General features: G+C 26.6%; 1 protein-coding gene across 4 annotated transcripts in view; it reads right to left on the reverse strand.

Annotated features, from left to right (window-relative positions):
* Window positions 1–2,667: 2,667 nt before the first annotated feature.
* Window positions 2,668–25,977, reverse strand: part of LOC135925898 (cleavage stimulation factor subunit 3-like) — a 39,617-nt gene continuing 16,307 nt past the window's right edge. For all 4 annotated transcript variants that reach the window (XM_065461461.1, XM_065461458.1, XM_065461459.1 and 1 more), the window contains exons 2-20: window positions 21,510–21,628; window positions 17,110–17,205; window positions 15,495–15,527; window positions 15,307–15,404; window positions 14,834–14,935; window positions 14,188–14,314; window positions 10,863–11,018; window positions 10,433–10,514; window positions 10,221–10,330; window positions 9,716–9,832; window positions 9,445–9,534; window positions 7,865–8,008; window positions 7,397–7,499; window positions 7,148–7,223; window positions 6,447–6,543; window positions 5,953–6,160; window positions 4,910–5,010; window positions 4,524–4,584; window positions 2,668–3,325 (exon numbers count right to left, since the gene is read on the reverse strand). In XM_065461461.1, the coding sequence (XP_065317533.1) occupies window positions 3,084–3,325; window positions 4,524–4,584; window positions 4,910–5,010; window positions 5,953–6,160; window positions 6,447–6,543; window positions 7,148–7,223; window positions 7,397–7,499; window positions 7,865–8,008; window positions 9,445–9,534; window positions 9,716–9,832; window positions 10,221–10,330; window positions 10,433–10,514; window positions 10,863–11,018; window positions 14,188–14,314; window positions 14,834–14,935; window positions 15,307–15,404; window positions 15,495–15,527; window positions 17,110–17,205; window positions 21,510–21,628 (2,162 nt within the window). In that variant the 3' untranslated portion in view covers window positions 2,668–3,083. The remainder of the gene's footprint in view (window positions 3,326–4,523; window positions 4,585–4,909; window positions 5,011–5,952; window positions 6,161–6,446; window positions 6,544–7,147; window positions 7,224–7,396; window positions 7,500–7,864; window positions 8,009–9,444; window positions 9,535–9,715; window positions 9,833–10,220; window positions 10,331–10,432; window positions 10,515–10,862; window positions 11,019–14,187; window positions 14,315–14,833; window positions 14,936–15,306; window positions 15,405–15,494; window positions 15,528–17,109; window positions 17,206–21,509; window positions 21,629–25,977) is intronic.

Consider the following 25,977-nt stretch of genomic DNA (forward strand, 5'->3'; position numbering starts at 1 on the left):
TAATAGTGACTAATATAGTGTTTGAAGTGGTCCGGTCAGACCGACGGTCCGTTCCAGTTCAGTCTCATCTGGCGCTGTTTAAAAAATTCTCTTTTAATTCATTGGTCCACTTAAAAGAGCTTTATTGTTAATTAGAAACCTAGATAATTTAAAAAAAAGTTAATTATTTTGAATCAAAGCCAAAGCAATAAAAAAATAATAGAATATTATATCTGTAAATTAAGAAATAAAAAATATGTATATGCTAAAAAATAATAATATTAATTGGAATTACATTGCAGTGCAGATCTTTTATTAATGCTTTAATTCAATCAAATTTAATATTTAAGGCTGTGTCCTTATCAAAAATATAAATAATTAATTTTGAAAAAAATAAAATAACAATCTATTTTTTTAATTTAAAAATAAAATAGTGTTCTAAATCATTTTTCACCATCTACAAAAATTTAGTAATTGAAATATAATTTTACCTAAATTTATATTATTTTTAGGAAAAAATGTGTATATTGATATAATAAGAAATGAATCAAGATAGGAATGTATAAAAAATAGGTAGGAAGATCTTAGTTATCAGTATGTCATGTTAAGATAAAAAGATTCATTTACCAATTTATTTTTAATAAAGCTTAAATATATAAAAGTGATTGCTGAATTTGTTATTAATGCAATTTTTAAATATTACTCCCCATTTTTATAAATTTATTAACCCAAAAAATTATAGCTTTTTATATTATAACTAGATGATAACCCGTCAAGAATGACGGTACACTTTTCTCCATTATTTGCGATGGGTAAATCAGAATTTTTCCCTTTATTTGATTTTGGATGTCAAATCAACTTATTATATGAGGTGTATATAATAAATTTACCTTTATTTTGAGATGTGTTATTTATATTTATGTTATAATACAAATAATTAGATCATTTTTGTATATTTTCAATATATACATTACATAATTTCTAATAATATTATCCTTAACTGTCTAATTAAAAATATTTTCTCATTTGTATTTGTGATTTAAGGGGTAAAAAAATTAATCCTGCTAGCTGAGGGTTTTGCAAACTCAAAAAATTATATTTATGTGACAATAAAAAAATATTTTAAACTTCATATTTATTTGCAATTTAAGACCTAAAAAATGTAATCTTGCTAGATGAGAGTTTTGTTTACCTTATTTTCTATTTATTATTGTCAATAAGTTAATTTATGACATACATAATCAAATAAAGGGCAAAATTTTGATTTACCCATCGTCAAGTAAAAAATAAATGTGTCATTCCTGTGTATTATTATAATAGAATATAAATCACCCTTTTTATATCTAAAAACTATAATATAAGACCACTATGGAAAAATGATAAATATGTAATATGCTTCTGTTTAGTCAGAAGTTCTGACTAAACATCCGACTTGAGATATTTTTATATTGTCCATATAGGTCATCAAAAATGCACTTTAACCGAGGTATGATTAAAAAATTTCGTCCAATAATTCCGGTTTTATTTACACTGAATCTCTAACTCATTAATTACCAATTAACTTCTCACAGCTATCTGCATTGCTGTTTACTCCCCATTGTGTGAAAGTGGGAGATAGATTTTAAGGGAGAAAAAAGGAAGAAATAAAAAGAGAAACAAAGATATAAAAGAAAATTTTAAAAAAATATAAGCGTTCATACTTTACGATCTGAAGATTATATATTTTAAACACACTTGCATTTTAACTACACTTACCTGACCTCCGAATGTTAACATAGGTATTTATAAAAATATTACCTTTAATACTATGCCAGTATTTCATATATTCCTATTTTCCCAGCTTTGTTATGGAGAATGAAGCAAGAGATCTAACTCATGTTAATTGTTACTTTATTGATAAATGATACTTATTTCTTCCATTGATAATGCCAATATAGGCCATTTAGATTTAGCTTATTAATAATTTGTTAATGGAAGAATTTAAAAATTCTGTAAAACATTATTAGATAAATTAAAATTACTAGGATTATGATTATGTGTGAATGTTGGATAAAAAGATTCGTTTGAAAAAAGAGACATGCATATTTTTGGTTTAAAAAAGATTCTTTTAACTGCATGGTTCTACTTTAACCTTTATTGTTCATTGTAAACCTAAATAATTTTTAAAAAAATCATAATTTTGGTTCAAAGCCACATCCTATTCTATATAATAATAATAGTGATCACTGATCAGTAATAAAAATAATAGAAATAAAGTCAGATATTAATTAACATTATATCTGTAAATTAAAAAATAATATTAATTAAAATTATAGAATTATATTTTTACTCATATATATTATACCATTCAGAATTAGCTTATTTTCCATTTTAAGATTGCTAAAGGTTTAAGAAAATTTCAAAATGTAATTATTAGTAAAAAATATAAATCATCCTTATTTTTGCTGATTAAAGTACATTAATTTTAAATTTATGTCATTTTATATTAATATATATTCATAGTCTATTGTAAATTAAACCGCTATTTTTCTTAAATAGGAACACATCAAATGAATATAAAAATAAAAACTGTTATATACCTTAATTAAATAATGTTTCTAAACCAAGGTACACCTCTACTTTAGAAATTTATACATTTTTATTCAATAATTATCGATATTCATTATAAAATTATATTTAATACGGACCTTTGGATAATTTTTTTGTTCATTATCTAATATAGCGTACATTCAAATTTTCAAACACATGTCTGGAATATAATATCACATTTTCCAATATAAAAATATATTTCATTTAAAAAGTAAAATATAATGTTTTTACAAAATAATGTGTAAAAACAGGAAATATTTATTTACAATAGGGGGGGGGGGGTATTTACATGTTTAAAAAAAATATATTAAACTGCAAATAAAATATATTGATATATTATAAAAATTTACCATTTTTTATAATTTTATCAATATATCTTATTGTGCAATGTTGATTGAAATAAAAGATATATGGAGAAGAAAAAATTCCTCCAGAAAAGTTGGTAACGTTAAGATCTTTAAATAAGGGTAAATAGGAATAACAATGGCAAGATATACACATGATATGAATATGGATTATTTAATTTTTTTCTGCTGCCTCAATCGGTATATGTCATTTATAGGCGGTGTATTAGCATAATTTTCTGAATTATCATCTAGCGAATACAGCGCGTTATGATCATTGTCATCTGGTGCATTATAAGGGTTCGGAGTAGTAACTACTTTAGGAGATGCGAAAGATTTTGGGGATGATATTTGTATTTGTTTTGTTAGATTTCCAGTTATGTTTCCTTGTTCGGATTGTTTGGTTATTTTGGCTGTGTGGGGGGGGGGGGGGGGTGATAATGAGTTTTATAAGATAATCGTTAAATGATTCAAAATAATTTAAGATAAATACTACTAGATTGGCGATTCATTAATTAAAAGTGTAGGAGAAACCGGGATAACGATATTTTGCATTTTTACCATAGAATTTTGAAACAAAATAACAAATTATAAATTTATATGTAGATATATCCCTCATCTACAATTTAGGTCCTCTACCTATAATACTTTAGGAGCGATGATTAATTATGCGAACTGTGCCATTTTTGCTATTTTTCCCTATATCCAGGGTTTAATGGCTAAGCATCATGGCAAAGAGTTGCTAAAATAAAATTAGATATAACTTTATTGTTTTGAACAAAATATTGAAATTTTAACACCTATTCATAACCCTTAATAGAAACTAATCAATAGAATACGAGTATATAATATTTTGTGTGTCCCCATTTAAGGCATATCGTACATTTCAATTATTCTTCCACTTTGCAAACTATTTTTAAAATTATATTTAAATAACACACAATCTATTAGTTAATGTTCCTTTTTGCTCAAAAATATTTTCTTTATATGGTGTAGGTTTTAAAAATTATTCTTTTACAGCTTTAACCAGAAGGAATATACTACGTTTTACCCATAAAAACTCTATGCCAAGGTAAAATATTATAAAAATCGCTATAAACTTTTATTTTATAGCTATGACTTTAAGGAATATGTATGCAAATTTGTAAATTATGAACCAAAATAAGCTACAGTTTTTGGTATATGTCGAATCATGAAATTTTTCAGAAGATAAAGATAGACAAATTGTTAAAAAGTTATTCGCGTTAATATTATTATCTCGTCAATCCCTACCCCGGTCTCCCCTAGATTTGAAAGTATCTTATCGATTATTATAATAATGTCATTTAATCGATGTGCAAACTATAAGTGGCGCTATAGCTGACTCCTATATATGCAAACTTTCAAATGCATTTAATGGATGAATTGGGACGAATCTAGTAGTATATATATCATTGGATAGGTGATAATAAATTTTTTAATTTTATTGATCTTAAAAACAATCACAAAATCATCAGGTGTAAAGGGCTTAAAATTTGAACTATAAATTTTTATTTATAATAATCCTTGTTCCCAAACTTGATCGTAAAAAAAATTCTACTTTCTTTTTTAATTTTTGAAATAAATATATACCAGTTTCTAGAGATGAATTCGCAAGCGTGGTTAAAAATTGGTCTAAAATAACGAATGGTCCCTTGTTTTAAAAAATATTTTTTTAAAAAAAACATATTAATTAGTGTATTACTTACTCTATGATAGTTTTAAAAATCATAAATTTAAAATATTATTTAATCAAGCATAATAAAAGTTTAGGTATATGTCTTTGTAGTTGAGTAAATTATTATTATTTAACTATATTCATTTTCTTAATTTCTATATGAAATGTTGTTTTATTAAATTTATCAGGACAAATAAATTAATAAATTTTTTTTAAAAAACTATTCCTGATCGGTAAATTTTGGCGCAATTACGACGTAATTTAATATACTATTTAAAATTAAATTCAAAAATTAACTAACGCTGAAAGACATGGGAGGAGGCAATTTCTCGAGTAGAGTATTGACAGCTGGTGGGTAAGCGTACAAGCCTCCTGGAATATTAAGTGATTCGTTTCCGTAAACTAATGAATATTATAAAAAAATAAAATAATTTAATGATCTAAAAAATCTTAAAAATTTTTTTATTTTAGTAAAAATATTATTAAAGGTCTGCTATGCCTGGCCCGGGTAACGTATGATAAAATATTTATTTGGGCCTGATCGGGCAAACAATTATTGGTCTGGATTATAGATGAATTTTGGCATTGGAACATAAAATGTGGTGTTTTTAATTTAATCACTCCCCAATATTATAAATAGTTTTTTATTTTGGTGTTTAACTATATATATTTCGGGTTAGGCTTTGCAACTAAAAAAACTAGGCCGGACAACTATAAAAAAATTAGAAAGGGACAGGGCCGGGTAAAAACTAAATTTCAACAGGGTCGGACCTGAAAGCCTTGGCATTTGCATGCCTCTATAAGGAATATATGAAAGAAATATTAATGAAGTTTAATCCATTTAATACTGTGAACATGTTTTTTTTATAAATCGAATCATTGGGCCACTTCGAGTGTCCTTTTTAGACCTGCAAAATTAACATTTTTCAGTCTAGCCCGCCCATGGCAGCTCGAATTTTTTAAAAAACTTATAAGGAAAAAAATCTAAATATTCAGCAATCACTTTAATATAAATGTCAATCAATCTTATTCTATTTATTACATAATATTATATATGAAAATGAATAGTAAATATTTCCCATCTAATTTTTTTTTTAAAAAAACCTTTTCTAATTTTAAAAATTCGTTTTATAAGTGTGATATTCAATCAGGAGGAAAAAAATATAATGATAATATTTTTTTCGACCATAAGGTGATCAGGCCGAAAAAAATATAACGATAATATTTTTTCAACCATAAGGTGGTTCTCTATTTTATTGATGTTACAACCTCCGGCCCTGCGGGACTCTAGTGTCATGAAAAGTCTTGGATTTTAACATTTAATTCAATTTTTAAAAAAATCACATGTAGATTTAGCAGGCTTAAAGGGTAACATTTGCTCTACATCAGGAATTAAATCATTGGTTGGATTATGAGTTGTGGTTGAAGTTATTAGTTGGCTGGAATGAGGAGAGATAGATGGAGGGCAAGTTAAGAGAGAAGTGTGAGGCATCAAATCACCATAACCGTACCTATCTAACAATTGAGATATATCTGAGTCGCCATCTTTTATCTGAGAATAAGTGAAAAAAATATTTAAAAATAACCGATCTTAAAAATTCCCTTCCAAATATATAATAATCAAAAATTATATCAAATAAATTTTTCATTATTTTTGTGGAAAACCCATTATACTTATATAATCCAATTTTCCGATGACAAGTTCCTTTTCCTTACTTTTCATTTCATTCTTCCTTTCCAATCTTCTTTTTTTAATCTCGCTTTACCTTTTTTTTCCCCCTAACCTTCATTCAATTTCTTCTCTAAATGGAAAAATAAGTTTTAAATTATAAAAAAACCTTATGTGAAGCAGCTAATCGCCTCTGTTGAATCTTGAGTACATTGTTCAAATCCCCGACCTCTATTTCAAAGTGCAGAAACATATTCCATAATTCTCTTAATTAGAAGATAAGAAAAAATGAAGAGATTTTTAAGTAAAAGTCAAAAGAAAATAATGCACGAATAAATATAGAAAAATGTACCTTTTAAAGGCGGTGATGGGGGAGGGGGGTGCAATTAAAACTTTATGTTATATTTTTCTTAACCCTTATTCCTCTTAGAATAAGAGTAATTTGAAAGTGTGTATAGTCCCAAAATGCGTAATGCTACTTGCATTTCATAAGGTTATTTACTATATATATTTTTTTTATCTATTAACTGTATTAAATGGGAACATTATATATTATGTGACTTAAAATAACTATATATCATAACTGTCTATTTTTATAAATATGGTTATGAGAAACTTTCTAGAAATAAATAATCTTCTACCTCCTTCCTTTTATAATAATAGCATTAAATGAAGAAATTAATTTATATCAATTTTTGTTAAATTATTTTAAAAATTAGTATAAGCTCATAAATAAATTGATATCACGGTCAAGGATAGAAGAAAAAAAAGCTTTAAAAATTTTAAACTTTATTTATAAGGAAGCATATTATATAAAAAAATATGGAAATGAAATGGACAAGGTATGAAAAAATATAATAATAAAATTACGAAGTGGCTTCGGGAGATAATTGATCGAAGGTTAGACTCAGCAGCCTTTCGAACAAAACGCGCGTGTTATTATCCTCTGCAAGACATTAAAATACAGCATTAAAAAATAAAGAGGTTAATTTTTTCTCATTTTACTATATTTCTCTCTTTCTTTCTATAAAAGTGAGGCATCTTTGGTTATTAAGGAAAGCTTATTTATGTAAGTTTTTTTTATACTAATAAATTTTCTCTATAATTTATTTATTTTACCATTGAGATTAAGCGAAAATTTGATATATTCTTTCAAGTATTTGATTTCCGTGGAAAATTTTTTAAGTCCCAATTCAAATATTTTCAAGGCTATATTTTTATCCTTGATTAAAAATAAAATAATATATACATATATATTAAGAAAACTTTAAATTTAAAAATGAATTTTGAAGTTTAAAAAGGAAATAGTTTACTATCTAAAGAGAAAAAAAATGCAGATATTCAAAATATCATTATATTTTTATGCAATCATTAATATTTGAAAAATCAAAAGGTTCATAAAATCATATTGCTCTTGACAACACATTATTCTCCCAAGAAAGAGAAAGCATATAATATAAATGTTAAAAATCAACTTGTACTCTTTTGTGAATAAAAAAATAAATGCTATTTGATTTGTATGGTATAAATGATAATAAATAAAAAGAGAATATAATTGATGTATAATGAATGGAAATCAGAATTTACCTTGCTAGAATAGTATTCCATTAGAGCTGCGCAAATAAATATATGGTAATTACACCTAGCGTCTTCTCTCGCCTTCTTAAAGATAATTCTGGCCGCTTTGATTCCGTCAGTGCGCTTACTGTACCTCATATACTGAATGTATGCCTGATTGTGATAAAAATTATATGCATTTTAAGGGAACCGAGTGTTCAAAATTTTTTACAAGAAATAAAATAAGTTTTGAATTCATCATTATTTCATCTTTTTATTTATAAGAAAAATACGTTCGATTTTATGTCTTATTTTCAATGTCTTAAATCGTAATAGAAAATTTTGTTAAGATTTAAATTTGATATTTAATAATATTTTTTAAAAAACCTGATTAGATTTTAAATTATAAGAAATATTTCGAAATCTTGTTATCAAATTTATACAAAATAATTTAGTATAATTTTGAGATAAATTTTAAGAGATTAAGAACACAAAACAATTCCATTTGCAAAGTAATTTTTAAAAAAAAAAAAAGCGTACCTTCATTCAACGGTTACTTTTAAAACATCGTTCATTTAAAAAAAATAATTTATAACCCAAACCGATATTTCTACATATATATAGATTGTATTTTATGATACACCGTTTGAGAAGTTTATTTCATTTTAAATTTATATTTCCCAAAAATCTAAACTTGCAAATTATATAATTTTGAATGATGATTAACATTATTTAAAATCAAAGGATCTTTTTATTTGCTTATATCTGATACCAAACTTATTTATGTTTGAAAAAGTTTCTTTTAGAGAAAAATATAACCCCCCCCCCCCACCCTTACCCCAAGATCTAGAACATATTCATTAAAATCTAGGGTTTGACATTGACATTGCAATTCAAATATTTTAATTTGATGGTGTTGATCTATCACCTTATAAAAAAATTGATAAAACCTAGTGTTGTCAAACGGCTGGATTTAAGCCGATTTTTTAAAAACGGCTAACTCCATATTTTAGCTAGAAAAATATTGCTCATGCATTGAGATTTCGCTAATAGATGTCCAAATCTTTGTGCCATCTATGAGCAAAATATTCAGGCTTGCATAATATTTTTCTGAATAGTATATTGAGTTAGCCGTTTTTAAAAATCGGCTCAAATCGAATCGTTTTACAACACTAGACCTATAATGTATAACTAAATAAATATCCAAAAAATATTTAGTATAAGGTTGCATTTATAGTATATGCGTTTTGTTCATATTTTGCGTTATTTAAAGCAGCGTTATTGCAAAATAAAGCCAATAAATAGGTAGAAATATAAAAATATGAAGCGTTATGATGATAACGCTATAAAATGTGAAAATATATTGCGATGCGATTAAAAATTAAAGCGAATTCGATAAAAAGGTATATATTTCTGAAATATTATATAAAATATATTAACTATTTTAGATTTATCTAATTAGTTTTTAAAACTGAATCAGCTGTAATAACACAACGCTTAAAGATAGCGCGTTTACTATAAATGCAGCGTAATTTTTAAAAAAAACAAATATTTTACAAATTTAAAATTTTGTAAAAGAAAGAGTTTCTTTTCATCAAATATGAATTTACCAATGTGATATCGTTAGAACTTATGCTTTTGTGTTTAAGATCCAAAAATTGAACGTAAACGGCTCCCGCCTTAGATTGATTTTTGCGCATCTAACATATTTTTTAAATAAATAGATTTTTTTATATTTTTCTTTCTTTCATTCATTTCCATCCTCTCTTTTATTTCTTCATAGTTCCTACCTTTATTTCTTTCAACCCCATTTTTCTCTTTCTTTCCTTCATTTAAAAAAAAATTAACTCCTTTTTCTTAAATTGTCATTTTTATGTTAACTTCTTCGAAATCTGATTGGATGAAATGCATGAGAAGATGAGTTTTAAAAAAAGTTGTATTTGCCCTTTCATATAATTCTCCGACTTTGTCCAGCAAAGCTTTGGCCCCCTTTTCATCCTAAAAGTAACAACAAAAAAGTAATGATCAAATGAATGATATAAATTATTTTTTTCTTAAATTATATATATATATATACGAGACACCTATTATTTTGAATATGGAAATTATTCGGACCTAATATAATTAGTAAGCAGACGATAAAAATTTTAATATGCCAACACTTCAAAATCTAAATTTTTCCAAATTATATTTTGCTCGTGATATTCTAACGTTGTGCATTTGAACGATAAAAAGCTCCAATATGGCCTAGTCTTATTATAGTATATATATGTTAATTTCTGTTATTAACCATTTTAACAAGGTTTGTTTACAAAATATAGTAAATCTCAAAAAAAAACTCTAAGACAATTAATTATATTTGGAAAAATATTTATTTTCATTTTACCCCGTAATCAGATAATTGTTTGCTAGCTTTTTGAAGGTAAGTACCAGCATCTATCCACAATTCGCTTACGTAACTCATAGATAGTAACGCTTGTTCGTAGGCGTATACCACTTTAAGTAATTTAAAAAAATAAGTTTAAAAATAAAAGAAATGAAATTAAGAAAACTAGAGTATCAAATAAATCAATGAGTGAATGCATAAATATGATCAACCTCTTTTGGTGACCATGTTCTTATCATCGTAGTTCATGGGATTGGATTTCTCCCATTGTAAATATTTTTTCCATATTTCGATCTATGTATAATAAAAAATTGATTCCAAAATTACTTCCAATATTCTATCCTTCCCTTAACAGTTAAAATCATTTTAACATTTTCATGCCTATTTTTTAAAAAAAATTAATTCGCTGAAACGCGTTTAATTTGATTAATCATATAATAAAATAATTTTTTCATATCATCCTTCAATCATTTCCATATTCTTTCTTTCTTAATTAACTCTTTTATTTGATTAACTATGTCTAAAAGGTATCGAAGGCGCATATCTGTCGCATTTTATTTCTTTCCTAATTCTTCTCCTTCGTCTATTTTTTTTTCTATTTCCTCATTTGAATTTCTTTTAACAGGTATGTATTAGTTAAACCTGTTTAATTTGAGCTGCGCCTAGGAAAGGTACAGGAGGCGCGTATTTATTAAGGCCTCTGGTTATAGCTTCTATTTCTTTAAGAGCCCTTCTAGCGTTCATGTATTCTTTGCTCAGTTCATCCGATAATCTTTTCGCTATCAACGGATTGATGGCCTATAAAAAAAGGTATACAAAAATGTTTTGTGAATTATAAATGTTTTAACCGTTTATTAATAATGGATGTATGAAAATAATTCTAATCGAATTTGCTTAAAACAATGGAAATAATTTTTTGAACCTTAAAATTGTATACTCGATGATGCTAAATAACCTATTCGAGCCGATTCCAAATCAGCTTAGAGGTTTGAATAGATTTTTCAAGAACATATGTCTCCCCAAATCATCAAAATAATTATAAGAATATCTCATTTAAAACATGCTTTATTTTATTAAATAAAATAATAAATATGAATTTAGTGTTAATACATATTAAAATAAAATCTAGATGATTTACATTAAGGCTAAACCTCGGTCATTTACAATATTTTGTTTTTAATCATTCGAAAGATCAAAATAAAAATAGCTGTTTATTTTTTTTAAAAAAAACGATGTATGTGGCATAGACGTATTTACGGGATGATTGCCGAGTAGATCGTTGTGAGCTGACAAATTATTTGACATTTGAGGGCCGAGAAATTTAAAAATATAATTTTAGAATATTTTTATTAAATAACCAAAATATTTGGATCTATAAATTTTAATAATATAGCGTGGATGAAAAATATTATTCGGTCATTATAGATTACACGATCGCCCACTAATCCTCAACAAATGTTTGTAGTTACGATACATGGAAATGGCTAATAATTCAATTAAAAGTTTCAACAAATTGATCATTAAACGTATATTGATTATTAATAATAACCAATAAAATAAATAAACGTATTTGAGACAGGGTTGCCAGATGTCACGACTTAGCCGTGATTCTCACGATTTCATACCTAATTTTTTACTTACCCATGTTTTCTCACACTTTACGCTTTTCTCACGTTTTTTGAGTAAATTAAAATAATCAAAATTAATCTCACACTTTTTCTCACGTTTTTAAATTTTTTCTAAATATTTTTAAATTTTTTAAAAATATTTTTAAATATAAAATTTAAATTAATTTTATTATAAAATATTTAAAAAAATTGTAGTATTTGTTAATAGTCCAACTAACCAATCATATTCATTGATCAATTACCCACAACAGACATTCAATTTTTAGAAAGTTTATCAAGTATAATTATAATATAATTTAAGTAACTATACATTTCTTTTATGGATTTTATAAATCTTATATTAAAACTCGTAAAATTTTAAATGAAATAAATTAAAGGCAAATATTATAAAAGATCTAAAAAACAATTATCCGTTTTCAATACTAACGGATTCATAGAATAAAGGTAATATAAAAACATTCCCTTATTACTTAGATACTTCAACAAAAAGAATGGAATAAATGTTTAATTACTTCAAAAATTTTCGTCTGACAGTGAAACCCCTAAATACATATCTAGATGCTTGCTAGAAAATTTAAAATTCGCTGAACTTGATATTGCTAATGTAACGGCCTATTGTGCAGATAACGCATCTGCAAACTTTGAGAAAAATTAAAGTATTTGCAGAATTGAAAAGCCATAGTTAATACTACCAATGGGTTATATATGCCACATTCTTCACAATTCGTTTAAAATGGCCATAATTTTTCTTAAATATGATATTGAAAGATAATGAATTTAGCAACTCGACAAAAAAAGTTACAATTTTAAAAGAATTTGTAGAATGGTGCAATTTAGAATGGTCAGAATCACTTCGCCATGTTCCAGCACACTGGCTTACATTAATCCCAGCGATTAAGCGGATGCTTAAGTATTTTCAACCACTTAAAGAATATTTTTTATCATTATTAGCAACCCCACCAATTTTGAAAATAATTTTTGGAGATGATTTTGCAGAGGCATATTTAGGTGTTGTCCTTAAAGTTGGCACTTTAGTCAATAACATAAATTTACAATTGCAATCTTAAGATGTATTAGCAATATATATACATGATCTTATCCTAAAATTAAAGAATTCATTAAATTTAAAAATTCAACAAAATTTTTATGGGAGCATTTCTAAAAATATTTTACAACATAATAATGATGTAGGAAAGGTAATAAATTCAAAAATGAATCAAAGATATTTTAAAAATTATTATAGAATATGTTGAAAAACGTTAATTATAGATAATATATGGAAATATCTTAATCCCATGACATTAAAATAATGTCCAGAATTTGAACAATTACAAAAAATTATTAGTAATTATAAAATACCAAACATAGATACAGAAATTCTCTTTGAAGAATATTCACAATTTTATTCCTATTATGAAAAAAAATTATCAAAAAACTATCACATGATACCCAAGAAAAATGGATGGATTTTCTTTCTAATAAAAACTCACCATTGATAGAGAAAATATGCAATTTATTCCGCATTCAAATTCTTCATCAGAGAGAATATTCAGTCTAATGACTACTGCTTGGCGAAAAGAACGTCATCATTTGAAGCTGAACTTATTGTAAAACAAAATATAACTATTCATGCAAAGAGTTTTCAGCCTATCTCCACAGTGCTGATGGTATATCTTTATGGCCTCTTTTAAAATCATCCATAAAATATAATAATTAATATTATGCTATATTTATAAACATGAGAAAATTATATATCATAATTGTTTTGTTATTAGTAAATCAATAAAGAATTTTCATTGTCTTTATAATCTAGTTATATTAAATATAAAATATTAACTTAGATGAGTATGCTACATCAATTACCCAAATTGGGGAATATGGGGGGGGGGCGAAGTCCCCCATTAATTATTGTAAAAGAAAAACTCACGTTTTCAAGTGAAGAATATCTGGAAACCCTGATTTGAGATAATAACAATGTTACTAAGTATCATGTTGAACACCTCAACATAATGTATTTAGCAATTTACGCATGTTTGTGAAATAACTTATGTTATAACTCACAAAAATTTTAATAGAAGATTTTGCTTTCTGTATCATTTATTTTTCTTGGTTTGAATAAAATATTGAAAAATTGACATAATCCTAGGCAATTTGATTTTAAATTGGGCCGCCCAAAATATTTTGATCTGGGCCGCCAAACGACTAAGAATAGCTCTGGTATATGATGTGTATTTTTTTTATAGAATTAGGATTAAAAATTACAGATTAAAAAAAAAGAATCAAATATATATATAAATTTGTATTTAAAAAAGTTTTCTTAGTATATATATTTTTTAAACTTGTTCAAAAGATATATAATCCCTCCAGAATTGCTCCATATTGAATAACGGGGTGACGCAAACCTTGTGATATATTTTGCGAATGGCAGCGATTCGTTGATTTTCGGCGTAAGATCCGACTGCGTCTCTTAAAAAATATATTTTATTACATATTATACTTAAATTCGTTGAAGTTGTAACAATTACTAAAAACGAGCGTAACATTTCAGATTTAAAAAGTTTAGCAATGTTCACACCTTTAAAGTATCTCTTTTAGGACAAATCTACTATTGGTCAAAAAACCGAATCAAGTCTATAGAATTCAAGGCTTTGGAAATGGTATACCAACTCTAGTGCTTAATAGTCATCGTATACAATCATTCATAATTTTATTATTATTATTAATTCAATTATTGATTTCATTAATCCCAAACATAATTTATAAAACTTACAAAAAAACCCCTATAAAAAAATATAAATTTTAAAAAAATAATAATAATAATTGTTTAAAAAAGCAATATATTCCGTTTTTAGGGTTTAGATTCTAATCTAAATTTAAATATTGCGAAATAAAATGTTTCTGTGATTAATTATTTGGGACAATAAAGGGGGAAAAAATGTTAAATATTAAAAAAAAATATCGAAGATGTGTTTTTTTTAAAAATACATGGTCTTTAGAAAATCGATCTGCCCACTCCATATAGGATAGGATCTGTAATCCAATCCAATTTTTTCAAGCGCGAATTCGTAAGCTTGGGCTAGTTTCTCTCTGATAAATTTTATAAAAATAAAACAGAAAAAAAATGAATAAACAATATGCGATATAAAATGGGCCAACTTGTCTTAAAAAACATATGTTATAATATATTCCATTTTTTTTAAACCCCCGAATTAATTCCAGAACTAAGACTGTTAGGTAAAGATACGGGTTCGGCTCGTTAAGATGTTTTTAATGTTTTTTTCCAGCACGATGGGTAAAATCAAATTTGTGAAAGAAAAAATCATAAATTTGAATCCTCATAAAACTTTTAAAATATTCGGCCCGTAAAAATATTTAGCAATTGTTGACCTGTCCGGCCTGTAAAAATTTATGACCTAGCCCTGTCCTTTAATAAATGGTGTCCATTTTTTATGGCTAACTTGAATCCGGGCTGATTAGCTTTGGCTTGTTTCACGTAATTCAAATAGCATATCCACAGGTCTATGTTCAAAATTTTGACCAAAGATCGCTGAAATAACTGTTAAATATCCAAAATAATATATTAATATATATTATTATATTCTAACTTTATCATATATTTTTAAAATGTATAAAGCTTATTTCATACTTTTTCGACATTTTCATAGTTCTTGGCTTTTAACTAAAAAATGTTAAATAATAAAATAAATATATAAAACTATAGTTTAGAGAATTATATAAAAATCCTAAAGATTTAATACATCAAAAATTCTCGAATTAGATATCAATCAGACGATTCAACATATGCTCCAATATGTTGATGCAGATCTCCGCCCAGGTTATTCTTTTTTCCTAAATACATCATACCTGATGCCACTTCCAACAATTTGTCCTAAAAATTACTCTTCTGAAAACCTGAGTGGCATATACCAAAAACATTGATTACAAAATGTCCTTCCTAAAACCTCAAGTCAGGTTTTTCAGTTGACGCTAGGTAATGGCTACCTTACCTTAAAGCTGTTGATACAAATAAATAAGTCAGGCTAGCGTTAAATGAGCTTGAGTATGTGGGCGGAATATGAATCTTGCATATCTACACCTATAAAACACCACAACTCTTGATATCATATATAATAAAGGGGGTGGCTAGCGCTGGTAAGCCAGAAGAGAGAATAGGGTATAAGAAGATAATCGGATAGAAATAGATCTATTAATGATTGAATTTGATTTACTAAAATTATGTTTCCCAAGTATAGCTCTTGATGTTATGACACTTAAAAATCTTGCAAGATGTTTTCATGACATTAAACACCGAATTAATGTTAACTTGAGCGACAATGGCTGAAAAGGCGGGATTGATGGGACATATGGTAGTAAAAACCTTTAATACACTATTAACACAACGATATAATGGTGGATCCTACACGACAAAAATGAATCATTAACCAGGTCAAGACCATTGCGCATAAAAATGATATTTATAAAGGCCCTAGATGATTTGACATTCTGCGGAGAATGCGTTTAGATAGTAAGTGTATGAATCGCGACGTGAAATATGGTACAGGAAGAATAAGTGAAATGATAGAATATATTAAAAATAGGTCGAGAATATTGAAAAAAAAAGGTTTAGGAATAAGTGAAAGATGTCAAGAAATTTGACTTGATACGCAGCAAGCGAAGGGGACAAAACTAAAATACGAATTTGCAGACATCGAGAAGACGTTTAAGATGCCGCTTGAGAATAATAAGTGGGCCCTGAGACAAACAGTATTAGTTAGTTGTCCTGACGATGATGCATGAATGGTGATTAGAATGATTGATGAAGATAACGAAGGTTTTAAATTAAAACGAGCTGATTGCTATTATGTGTGAAGAACTTCTGTGGATATTCTTGTGTACTGGTGATCTTGTATTGATAGCGATGATAGATATTTAGATGGGAGAGAGGTATGAAAAAGGTTTAAAAATAATTGCATGAGAAGCGAAGGTTCATTAGAAACTCAATCCTGATAAGTTGCGATGTTCAGAATCAGAGATAGGAGATTAAAAGCGGCAATTAGCTTACCGGGATAAATCTGGAGATAGATCGTTTACCGAACAAGTATTATGCAACCTAAAATCTAATCGGAATCTCATTATTAAGTATATCTTTACAAGCACCTTCATCCTATTCGACCTTATTATTTACTTTAAAATAAATGTCGTTATAAATTCATTATTTTTTTAAAAATTCTAAAAAGCCAAATTATATTTTAAGGTCTTACCTCTTTTTCGATATATATCTTCCAAAACTTGCCTTGATTGGGAAATTGTGTTATCACGCGTTCAAATGTTTCACGCGCTGTTTCTATGGATTTGGTCTTTAATAAAAAAATATATATTTTTATGGTGAACTATTTAAATTATAGATTATTTTATTTTCTTAGTTTAAATAATTCAAAGAGTTAATTTTCAGATTATACAAACGCATCATGTGTTTATTTATTTTTAAAATAAAATTTAAAAATAAAAAGATGATCTATCTCAATTATCATGCTACTGTAATTTTACTTCCTTTTCTCTCTCTCTTGAATCTTATACAACTAATATAGAACTTATAGCAATATATTAGCTGGTAATAAAACAAGATTTTGATCCATAGGCTAAAAATATGATGGCGCTTAAAACACCAATTCTGATACTTAATTATTTTTGTAAATGTATATTTACGATTTTTTTAAGACCCGTTTCAAGATATTTATTTTTTGAATTACGTTTGTTTATTTTATAAAGTTATTTTATTGTTAACGTTACGTTTATTAAGATGTTGTGACTTATAAGAAATTTACTACCAAATTCAAAAATAACGCCGCCTTTACATTTTATCTCTTTTACCATGTATACAGTTACATTTTGACCCTACATAATTTTAATATGGTAATTTAAGGTGAGTTTCAAGATTATGATTAAATAATTTATTTTGGATCACTAATTTTGAAGTTATGAATTTATAGAATACTATTTTAATTCAAAAATAACGCCGTTTTTGAATTTAATACTTTATTCATTGTTTTAAATGGTCATAACTAATGTTAGTGAAGGTAAGATCATCGCCATCTGCAAAACAAGGTTCACAATCATTTTTGAATTTTAATTTCAAATGCCTTGAGGAATTCAAACTGATCAAAATATTTAGGAGAAAATTGTGATTTAAAAGAAAAAGGAATGAATAATTCAGCCAAAGGGCCATTCCATGTCAAATCGATCAAAAAAGGCATATTTTCGTTCGAACCCTTTTAAAATTGTTAAAAATTTCTGGAATTATTTAGATAGGTAAAAATATGAGAAAGCCGTTTATTTTAGCCCGCTAGTATACCTGATTTTCGAGTAGGACTCATAGGTACAAAAAAGAGCCATTTTGGAATCTGTAAATTTTTATACTTATATCTCAAAAACTATTTATATTAAAAAATATATAATGTATCATATTGTAGGTAAAAATCTCTAAACGGCTATCATAAAAATGTGAAAATTGGCGCCAATTTGAATCTTTAACTTCCGGTTTATCTATATTGCTTTACCAGTATTTTTAAGCAAAAAGGAAGTTTGTTTTCGAATTTTTTTTTACTTTTATTTAGACACCTTTTATAAATATATATACGATGTCAAAACCTTGGCGAAGCTATCGACTCCCGAAATATACATTTTTACCAAAAATTGGAAAAATATGAAAGTATCGATTATGGTTGAAAAATATTATTCTTAAGGAAACTGAAAATATTGATACGTTTATATGAAATGTGATAAAATTTTCCAGTTCTGCCCACCCCCCTCCCAATTATCCTTAAAAAGTTTTACTTTTTTTAGATCTCTACTTGTTACTAAAGCGAATGGCTTAATAGCTCGATAATGTATAACAGCTGCATTAAAAAAGAAAAATTTATTAGGCATATTATCAATTATATTTTACGAGCATATTATTTTTACAAAATAAACTGTTTAAAACAATCTCTCTTTCTTCATAATATTTTTAACTTGCCCGTTCAGATTAATTTTAAATAATTCAATCCGTCTGCAGTTTATTATTTTATCGTCTGTTTATTAATAACATCCGGGATTTGGAGAGTGCTAAAACATATTCCAGGTGGAGATCAATTAAAATTTTATTCTATATCACAGATGGACGTACATTTACAAATGTTGCCACCCATTTAATCTATAAAGACATGCTTATTAGTCAAAGAAAAGAGCAAATAATTTTAAAAGAGAGCAATAAAGCGCGTACAATACCAGGAAGGCAAAAATTTCATACTTTTCATCTAATTTCTCAGAATAAAATTGATGCAAAATTTTATTCAAAAACAGAATCGCAAATATTAAATATAACATTTTACTCAAATATTAATGCGAATTTACTATATAAAAAAAATAAATGGATATATAACATGCATCTATGACAATCAATGGTGGATGACCTATGTTTTAGAAAAAAATTCGAAGAGGTGTTAGTTAGTTATTTTCATCCTCAAGGACCTTCAAATTCTTATACATATCCCTCCTTGATTGTCAAATTGTGGTTACATAAATCATAAATTTTAGATGTGGTCAGTTTTTCAACTGCTACAGGACGAACATATGCTTTATACAATGATCAGGCAATTAAAACTATTCATATTTTTAATTAATTTTCTTAAAATATATAATTATCTATATCTAACTAAATAGATGTTACAAATATATTTATTATGAAATGAATATGATTATCTATCTATATTTCTATATTATTAATAAAAATGGATAATAAAAAAATTATACGAAGGATATTTATTATTTGAAATTTGTCACATTAGTAAGTGTCTAGTGGGCATTTGCCCATACTGCCTTTCAGTTTTATTAGTGTATTCAATAGAAATTCGAAATATTTTAATATAAAAAGTGTAAATATCCTGTTATTGGTAAGTTAGCAACAAAATTTTAACCATAATCCGTAATTTCATAAAGCGCCATCCATTTTTTTCTTGAGTCGATAGCGTCTCCAAGGTTTTGACACCGTTTATATATTTATAAAAGGGTCTAAGTAAGTAAAAATCAAAAAAAAAATTCAAAAATAAACTCCCTTTATTCTTAAAAATACAGATAAAGCAATATAGGTAAACCGGAAATTAGACTCAAATTGGAGCTAATTTTTATTTTTTTTAATACCTACAATATGATATATTATATTATTTTTTTACTATAAATAGTTTTTAGCATTTTAAAAATTTTACAGATTCCAAAGTGACTCTTTTTTGTACCTATGAGCCTCTATATCTTGAGAACAAGGTATGCTAGCGAGCTAAAATAAACGTTCTCATTTTTTTTACCTATCTCAATAATTCCAGATATTTTTAACAATTCTAAAAGGGGTCGGCTGAATCGTGATCGATTAGTGGAATAGCCCCAAAGTTGAAAGCCACTACCTAAGCAGAGAAAAGATCAGAGACAATTAATTGATCTCGTCAAATCTGAGCAATAGCCTCAAGGGCTTTCAAAGTTGACAACATCCTTACAGTTTACAACAAACAGAAAAAATAGCAGATCAAATCTTGTTCACTTTATTCAAAAATTGTGAGAAACGAGGCTACATCTACCTGCATCAGAACGATATTAGTTGGGCTATAACTTTTATAAAGTAATTTTCATTTTTATACAATAACTGGGTTTTTTAAGGTTAACGATAAGCTAATGAAATTTGACAGACCAAAAGAAAGATAAAATCCCGCAAAGAAGTTTAAAGATTGAACTTTTACTGAATGGTCAAAAGTTGTTTTCAGCCACGTGTCTGAGTTTATATTGAAATTTGAAAGTAATCTTAATAATTTGGTATGCTGACAAATGAAGCATTCCATCCTGATTATCTAAGTCGAATGATTAAATTCCTCAAATTGTCCTGATATGGGACTTTATCACTGAAAATTGTGCAGGTAACCTTACTTTAGTTGGAAACAATTAATTACTAAATATACAAAGAAATTATCAATATTTTTTAATAAAGATGATAATTTTGTTTGCGCTAATCTATAACTCTTAACATATTCAACCTTTATAAAAAAAACAATTCTCGTTTATATACGCAAGGGCAATATGTATATTATATTATAATTATGACAATAAATTTTATTTTATTTTAATAAAAGGTTTAATATTGCATTGTATCCCAAAGGTAAAAACTGGCGTTATTTTTGAATTTGAGTAGTATATGTTCCAAATTTCAGGTTTGCCTTGATTCTTGAGATAATCTCATTTTAAAATTGGCGATTGAAAAAGACATTACTTGTATGATTTCTTTTCATCTTGTCTCGTCAATAAATTATTTTTTAATTTCAATTGAGTTAAAATAAAAGTATTATTTATATATATATATAACTTAGATATTAACTATTGGAAAATTTACATTTTTTTTTAAAGTGAATAAAGGTTTATTTTGTTCCGATCCGATTCAACGTATCGTGTAGCTCTGATTTAAGATTAACGACGAAAAAAAAATAATTTATATAATCAAACATTTTGATTTTAAATGCTATAACTATAGACTTATTGGCACATTTAAGACCGGTCCATTTAAGACTATCGTTTAAAATTATTGATTTTAAATTAAAATTTTTCCTTTCCTTTTTTTTTACATAATTATTTTTTTTTGGAAAACCTTGGCATCTTTCAGTAAAATATTCCATGATTCAATATCGTAAGGGTCCGTGTCAATTTTATTGGAAGCTTTATTGATCCTCTCGGAATATAAACTATTGTCCGATGATTTATGACTCACTAAAAAAAATTATTTTAAAATATTTAAATAATATGGTCAAAGGAAAATTTAAGTTTTTGATTTTCCCTAAATAATGATAACAGTTACGAGAACAATATTTAATAAAAGTGGGAGGGAGTGAAGTGACTTTTTTGAATCCAATTTTGGATCTGTCTAAAAAATTCAAAAAAGTTACATCTTATGATCTAGGGAAAAAAACCTACATTTTGTAGTGCTCAAAATAAAAAAAATCAGGTAAATAATTGATTTTATGAATGTTTCTATTTTAATCATATACTATACTTGAACTTAATAGTGCAGAAGAAAAGATATACTGTAGTGAATATTTAACTATGCTGTCTACTAGTGATCTGCAAAATCAATTTTTTTCCGCCCCAAGCCCGTCTGCAACCTGATGGCCAAATACCTACCTACAGGTCCAGATAAATAGTAGAATTAAGATATATACTCAAACAAATATTTATTTTATTCCCTATTTTAATGTTATGCATTAAATTATTAAATTCGAATATTCAGTGATTACTTTGATAATTTAATTAGTTTATATATTTTATTATATTTATTACAAAATATAATATACGGAAATGAAAAATTTTCAGGGATCCCAGCCTAAATCTTCTAACATTTTGTCACCCGATCCTCTAAAAAGTGATAACCGGCTTGTGATATTATAAAAATTATTATTAATTATCAGTTGTAATTTTTAGATATATTTTTATACATTGCTGGTGCCAGCTAGTGTTATTAAAAATCTCGATTAGGGTGGATTTTCAAAAAGGCTCGATTACGATTTTAGACAAAATAATATTTTATAAGCCTCGAGATTTGAAGAAAATAGAGGTCCCAACCTTTCTGCCATCTATGAACAATATCTTCAGGCTTATTATTATTTTGGCTAATCGGGCAGTTTAAAAAATGGGCATCGGGCTTCTTAACAGAACTAGTGCCAGCTTATAAGTTGACCTCTAGAAGTGCTAGCCATAAATATATCCTTTCTCTTTATAGGTATAATTTAACCGAAGATATTCTTGAAAATATTTCAAGAGAAAGTATATTAAGAGTAAATAAATGTGAAATATTTGAATTGCAATAATAATAAAATAAGCTTTGGTTCCTTTTATAAATTTAAATGGTAAAATTTAAAAAAAATGTGTTCGTAAATAATTCCAATATAACTGTAATTGAAAGGGGTTGAACCGGGTTTTAAAGGTTACTTGAACCGAATTTTTTTATTAGGAACCGAGCCTAATCTCTCTGAACCGAACCTATAGTCGTTACGGTTCGGATCACTAAAAATTTCCACCTCCCGATTTTTTTTTAAAAAAAATTATTTTGCAATCGTGATATTCAATCTGGCAAAAAAAGGAAGATTAGGAAAGGAAATACATATAACATTCATATTTTTGGGCCATGCGTCAGGTTATATAATTTTTATTAATGATATTGAGGCCCGCTGACAAAGGAAAAGTATTTATAATTCCAAATATCTTCTCTAGATATTGCCGTGGCTTTAACTGCAATTCAAAGGCGTATATACTAATTAAGTTAATTTAATTAACAATATTACACAAAAATTATCCATATATAATAAGATATAGAACTAAATTTTCTGCGAATTTTAATACCCCAAAAAATCTTCATAACATTACAATGGGCCCTTAAATGAAATGGGAAAAAAAATTCCAAGAGTTTTTATTATCAGAATATATCATAATATGCCATTTGGAATTCAATCAGTTTTTTTTAAAATAAGATTTATAAAAGTTTCACCCTCATCTCTTAAATTTATGTGCTTTAGGAAGCAAATTTTCCATGTTGTACTTGCTCATGTGAGTATTCGTTCTTGGCTCTTAAGAGAATAAAAACCTATAACGAAAACGTATAAGTTTAAGAAAGACTGATCTCAATAGCTCTGAATTTTGAAGAAACGTTGTAAATATTTGTATAGAAATAATTAATATAAGATTAAATAAGGATGCCGATACTTTTAAATTAAAAACTAGAAAAAAAATATCCACTATTCCTCCCCCCTTAAATATTCAGGCCCTAAATGAAGGTAAGAGCGACACCATATATATTTTTTAAATTAAAGTACGGCAATGCGACATAATGAGGTTGGTGATCTCGTTTTTAAGACTATAATAATTTATCAGTGTTTCTCTTTTCTTTTGCTAACTAAGAATAATAATATAACGTTCTTCAAACAACGAAAAATTAATAATATCCTATTAGAGGCAACATCTTTTTATGATCAACAGTTTTAATTTTCGTATCTTGAACCATATTTGGGACGGTTCTATCCTGCCAAAATTTAAAATTTTCTAGATATTAATAGCCCCTCTTGGTTAAACAAAAATCACAGCCTTTGAGGGTAACTTCCTTTTCAATATTACTAATAATCTCATTGCCATCCTCATAAAAAAAAATCAGTATTTAAAATTAATTTAAAATGTTACACACTTAGAAAGGATGCCAATCATTAAATTAAAAAATGATAATAGGTTTCAAATGTGAGGTTGGTCTCATAGGTCGTAAAAACGAAATTAATGAATTTGGACTTATATGTAGGCTAAAGAATATAAATTTTTTTTATCAAACTTATAATCTATTGTTTGAAAATCTTGATATATTACCCACATAGAGTAAAAAGAAATTGGCACTATTCTTTAAATTTACTCCCAATGTTTTTGTTTAACTATCAAAAACTTTAAACACCAAAATAAAGTTTTTAAATTCCTTTTTAACCCTCGTTGAATAGATAAAATTGGCACCATTAATTTCAAACTACTCTAAAAGGTAATGTAATACTACTTCATTTCCCAAAAAATAACCCCAGTCTAAAATCAAATTTTTTTAAATGTTTTACATTTTTAAGGAATAATTAACGCCACATTGCGGCAAAATTTTTATACACAACTAAAATATAAAAACTATCCAGCTTTTTTATGGGTATAAAGAACTTACAGATGGTAAACAAGTTTATACAAATCTTGGATTAAGATATTAAAAAAAAATATCTTTCTATTATTTTTAAATGAATAATCTAGGAATTATCATTTAAATTATGTTAGTTGCTGCTAATTTACTAAATTCTGTTTTGAACTCTAATATCGTATTGAAAAGTCAGTAAAGCTACACAGATCTCGAATAAATTTTCTCTTTAATTACCAAATACAAAAAACGCCCTAATTAATTATTTTACTTAATACTTTCCTTATTTCAGAGTTTAAAATGTTTTTCTCAGATTTTTTTGAGAATGCTAAATCAGGATTTTTGATCAAATTCTACCCAAAATTCGAAATCATATTTATAAAAATTTTGGTCTAATTACGTGCGCACTCCCATAAATGAAAATCACAAATTATTTTTTTAAAAAAAAATTCTAAAAATTCAAAGATTTTTTGCTTAATTGGGGCAAAAAAACATCCTCAAATGCTTTAAAGATTTTTTTATCAAACTTTATTCTATAAAAAATATTGAAAATTTTTTATTTTTTTTTATAATTGAATAACTGAAGATAGGTTATATTTTATAAGTGTCCCAAATATTTTAATTTACGTTAGTTATGAAGGGGGATATCAGGTCTACCATATTGACTAGTAGACAAAGAAAAACACATTTTTTTAAAGTCAAAATGACTCAACTCAACCACCACATTTTTAAAATTTTAGAAATATGCACAAAAACTCATATAATTTAAATTTTTATACAAACATATCATTATGCCCCCCCCCCAAAAAAAAATTCAATTCCCTCTAAAATAATTATCATATTTTATTACGAAAATCTACCATAATAGATTAACATTTACCTAGCAACCCATGTTATGAATAATAATAATTATCATCGTAATATCTTTAATTCATACGGAAAGATTATTTTCTTCCATTCTCTTTTGGCTGGTTAAGCGGTCTATGTATATAGTATGTCTATGATACCAGAATTCATGCAACTGGATATTTTCAAGCTAGATACTTTGTAATACACATTTATTTTGACCCAACCTGACCCGATCCAAAAAAAACCTTTTCCCGAAACAACAATAGCCGCACGTGACCCATGCATCAATTGCCCCCTATCATAAATTTGTATTATTCCGCGTTTAAAAAAATGCATTTTGCACAAATTGCCCAGCCCAACTCAAAAAATATTATTGTATAGGTTTCCCTGCCAGGCCCATAATTTTTTTTAGTCGTCCACTAGTTTTATAGGTTGATGCTTACTACCAAGTGAATGAATGGAAATATTCTAAATACCAACCTAATTTGGTAAATACCGACCAAAATTTATTAAAATATAATAAGACCCTTATTATTTAATATATTATAACGGAATCACGTGGTCGAGT

This window comes from Gordionus sp. m RMFG-2023, chromosome 3 (assembly GCF_954871325.1).
Source record: "Gordionus sp. m RMFG-2023 chromosome 3, tfGorSpeb1-WG-v2, whole genome shotgun sequence".
NCBI classification, from domain to species: domain Eukaryota; kingdom Metazoa; phylum Nematomorpha; class Gordioida; order Chordodea; family Parachordodidae; genus Gordionus; species Gordionus sp. m RMFG-2023.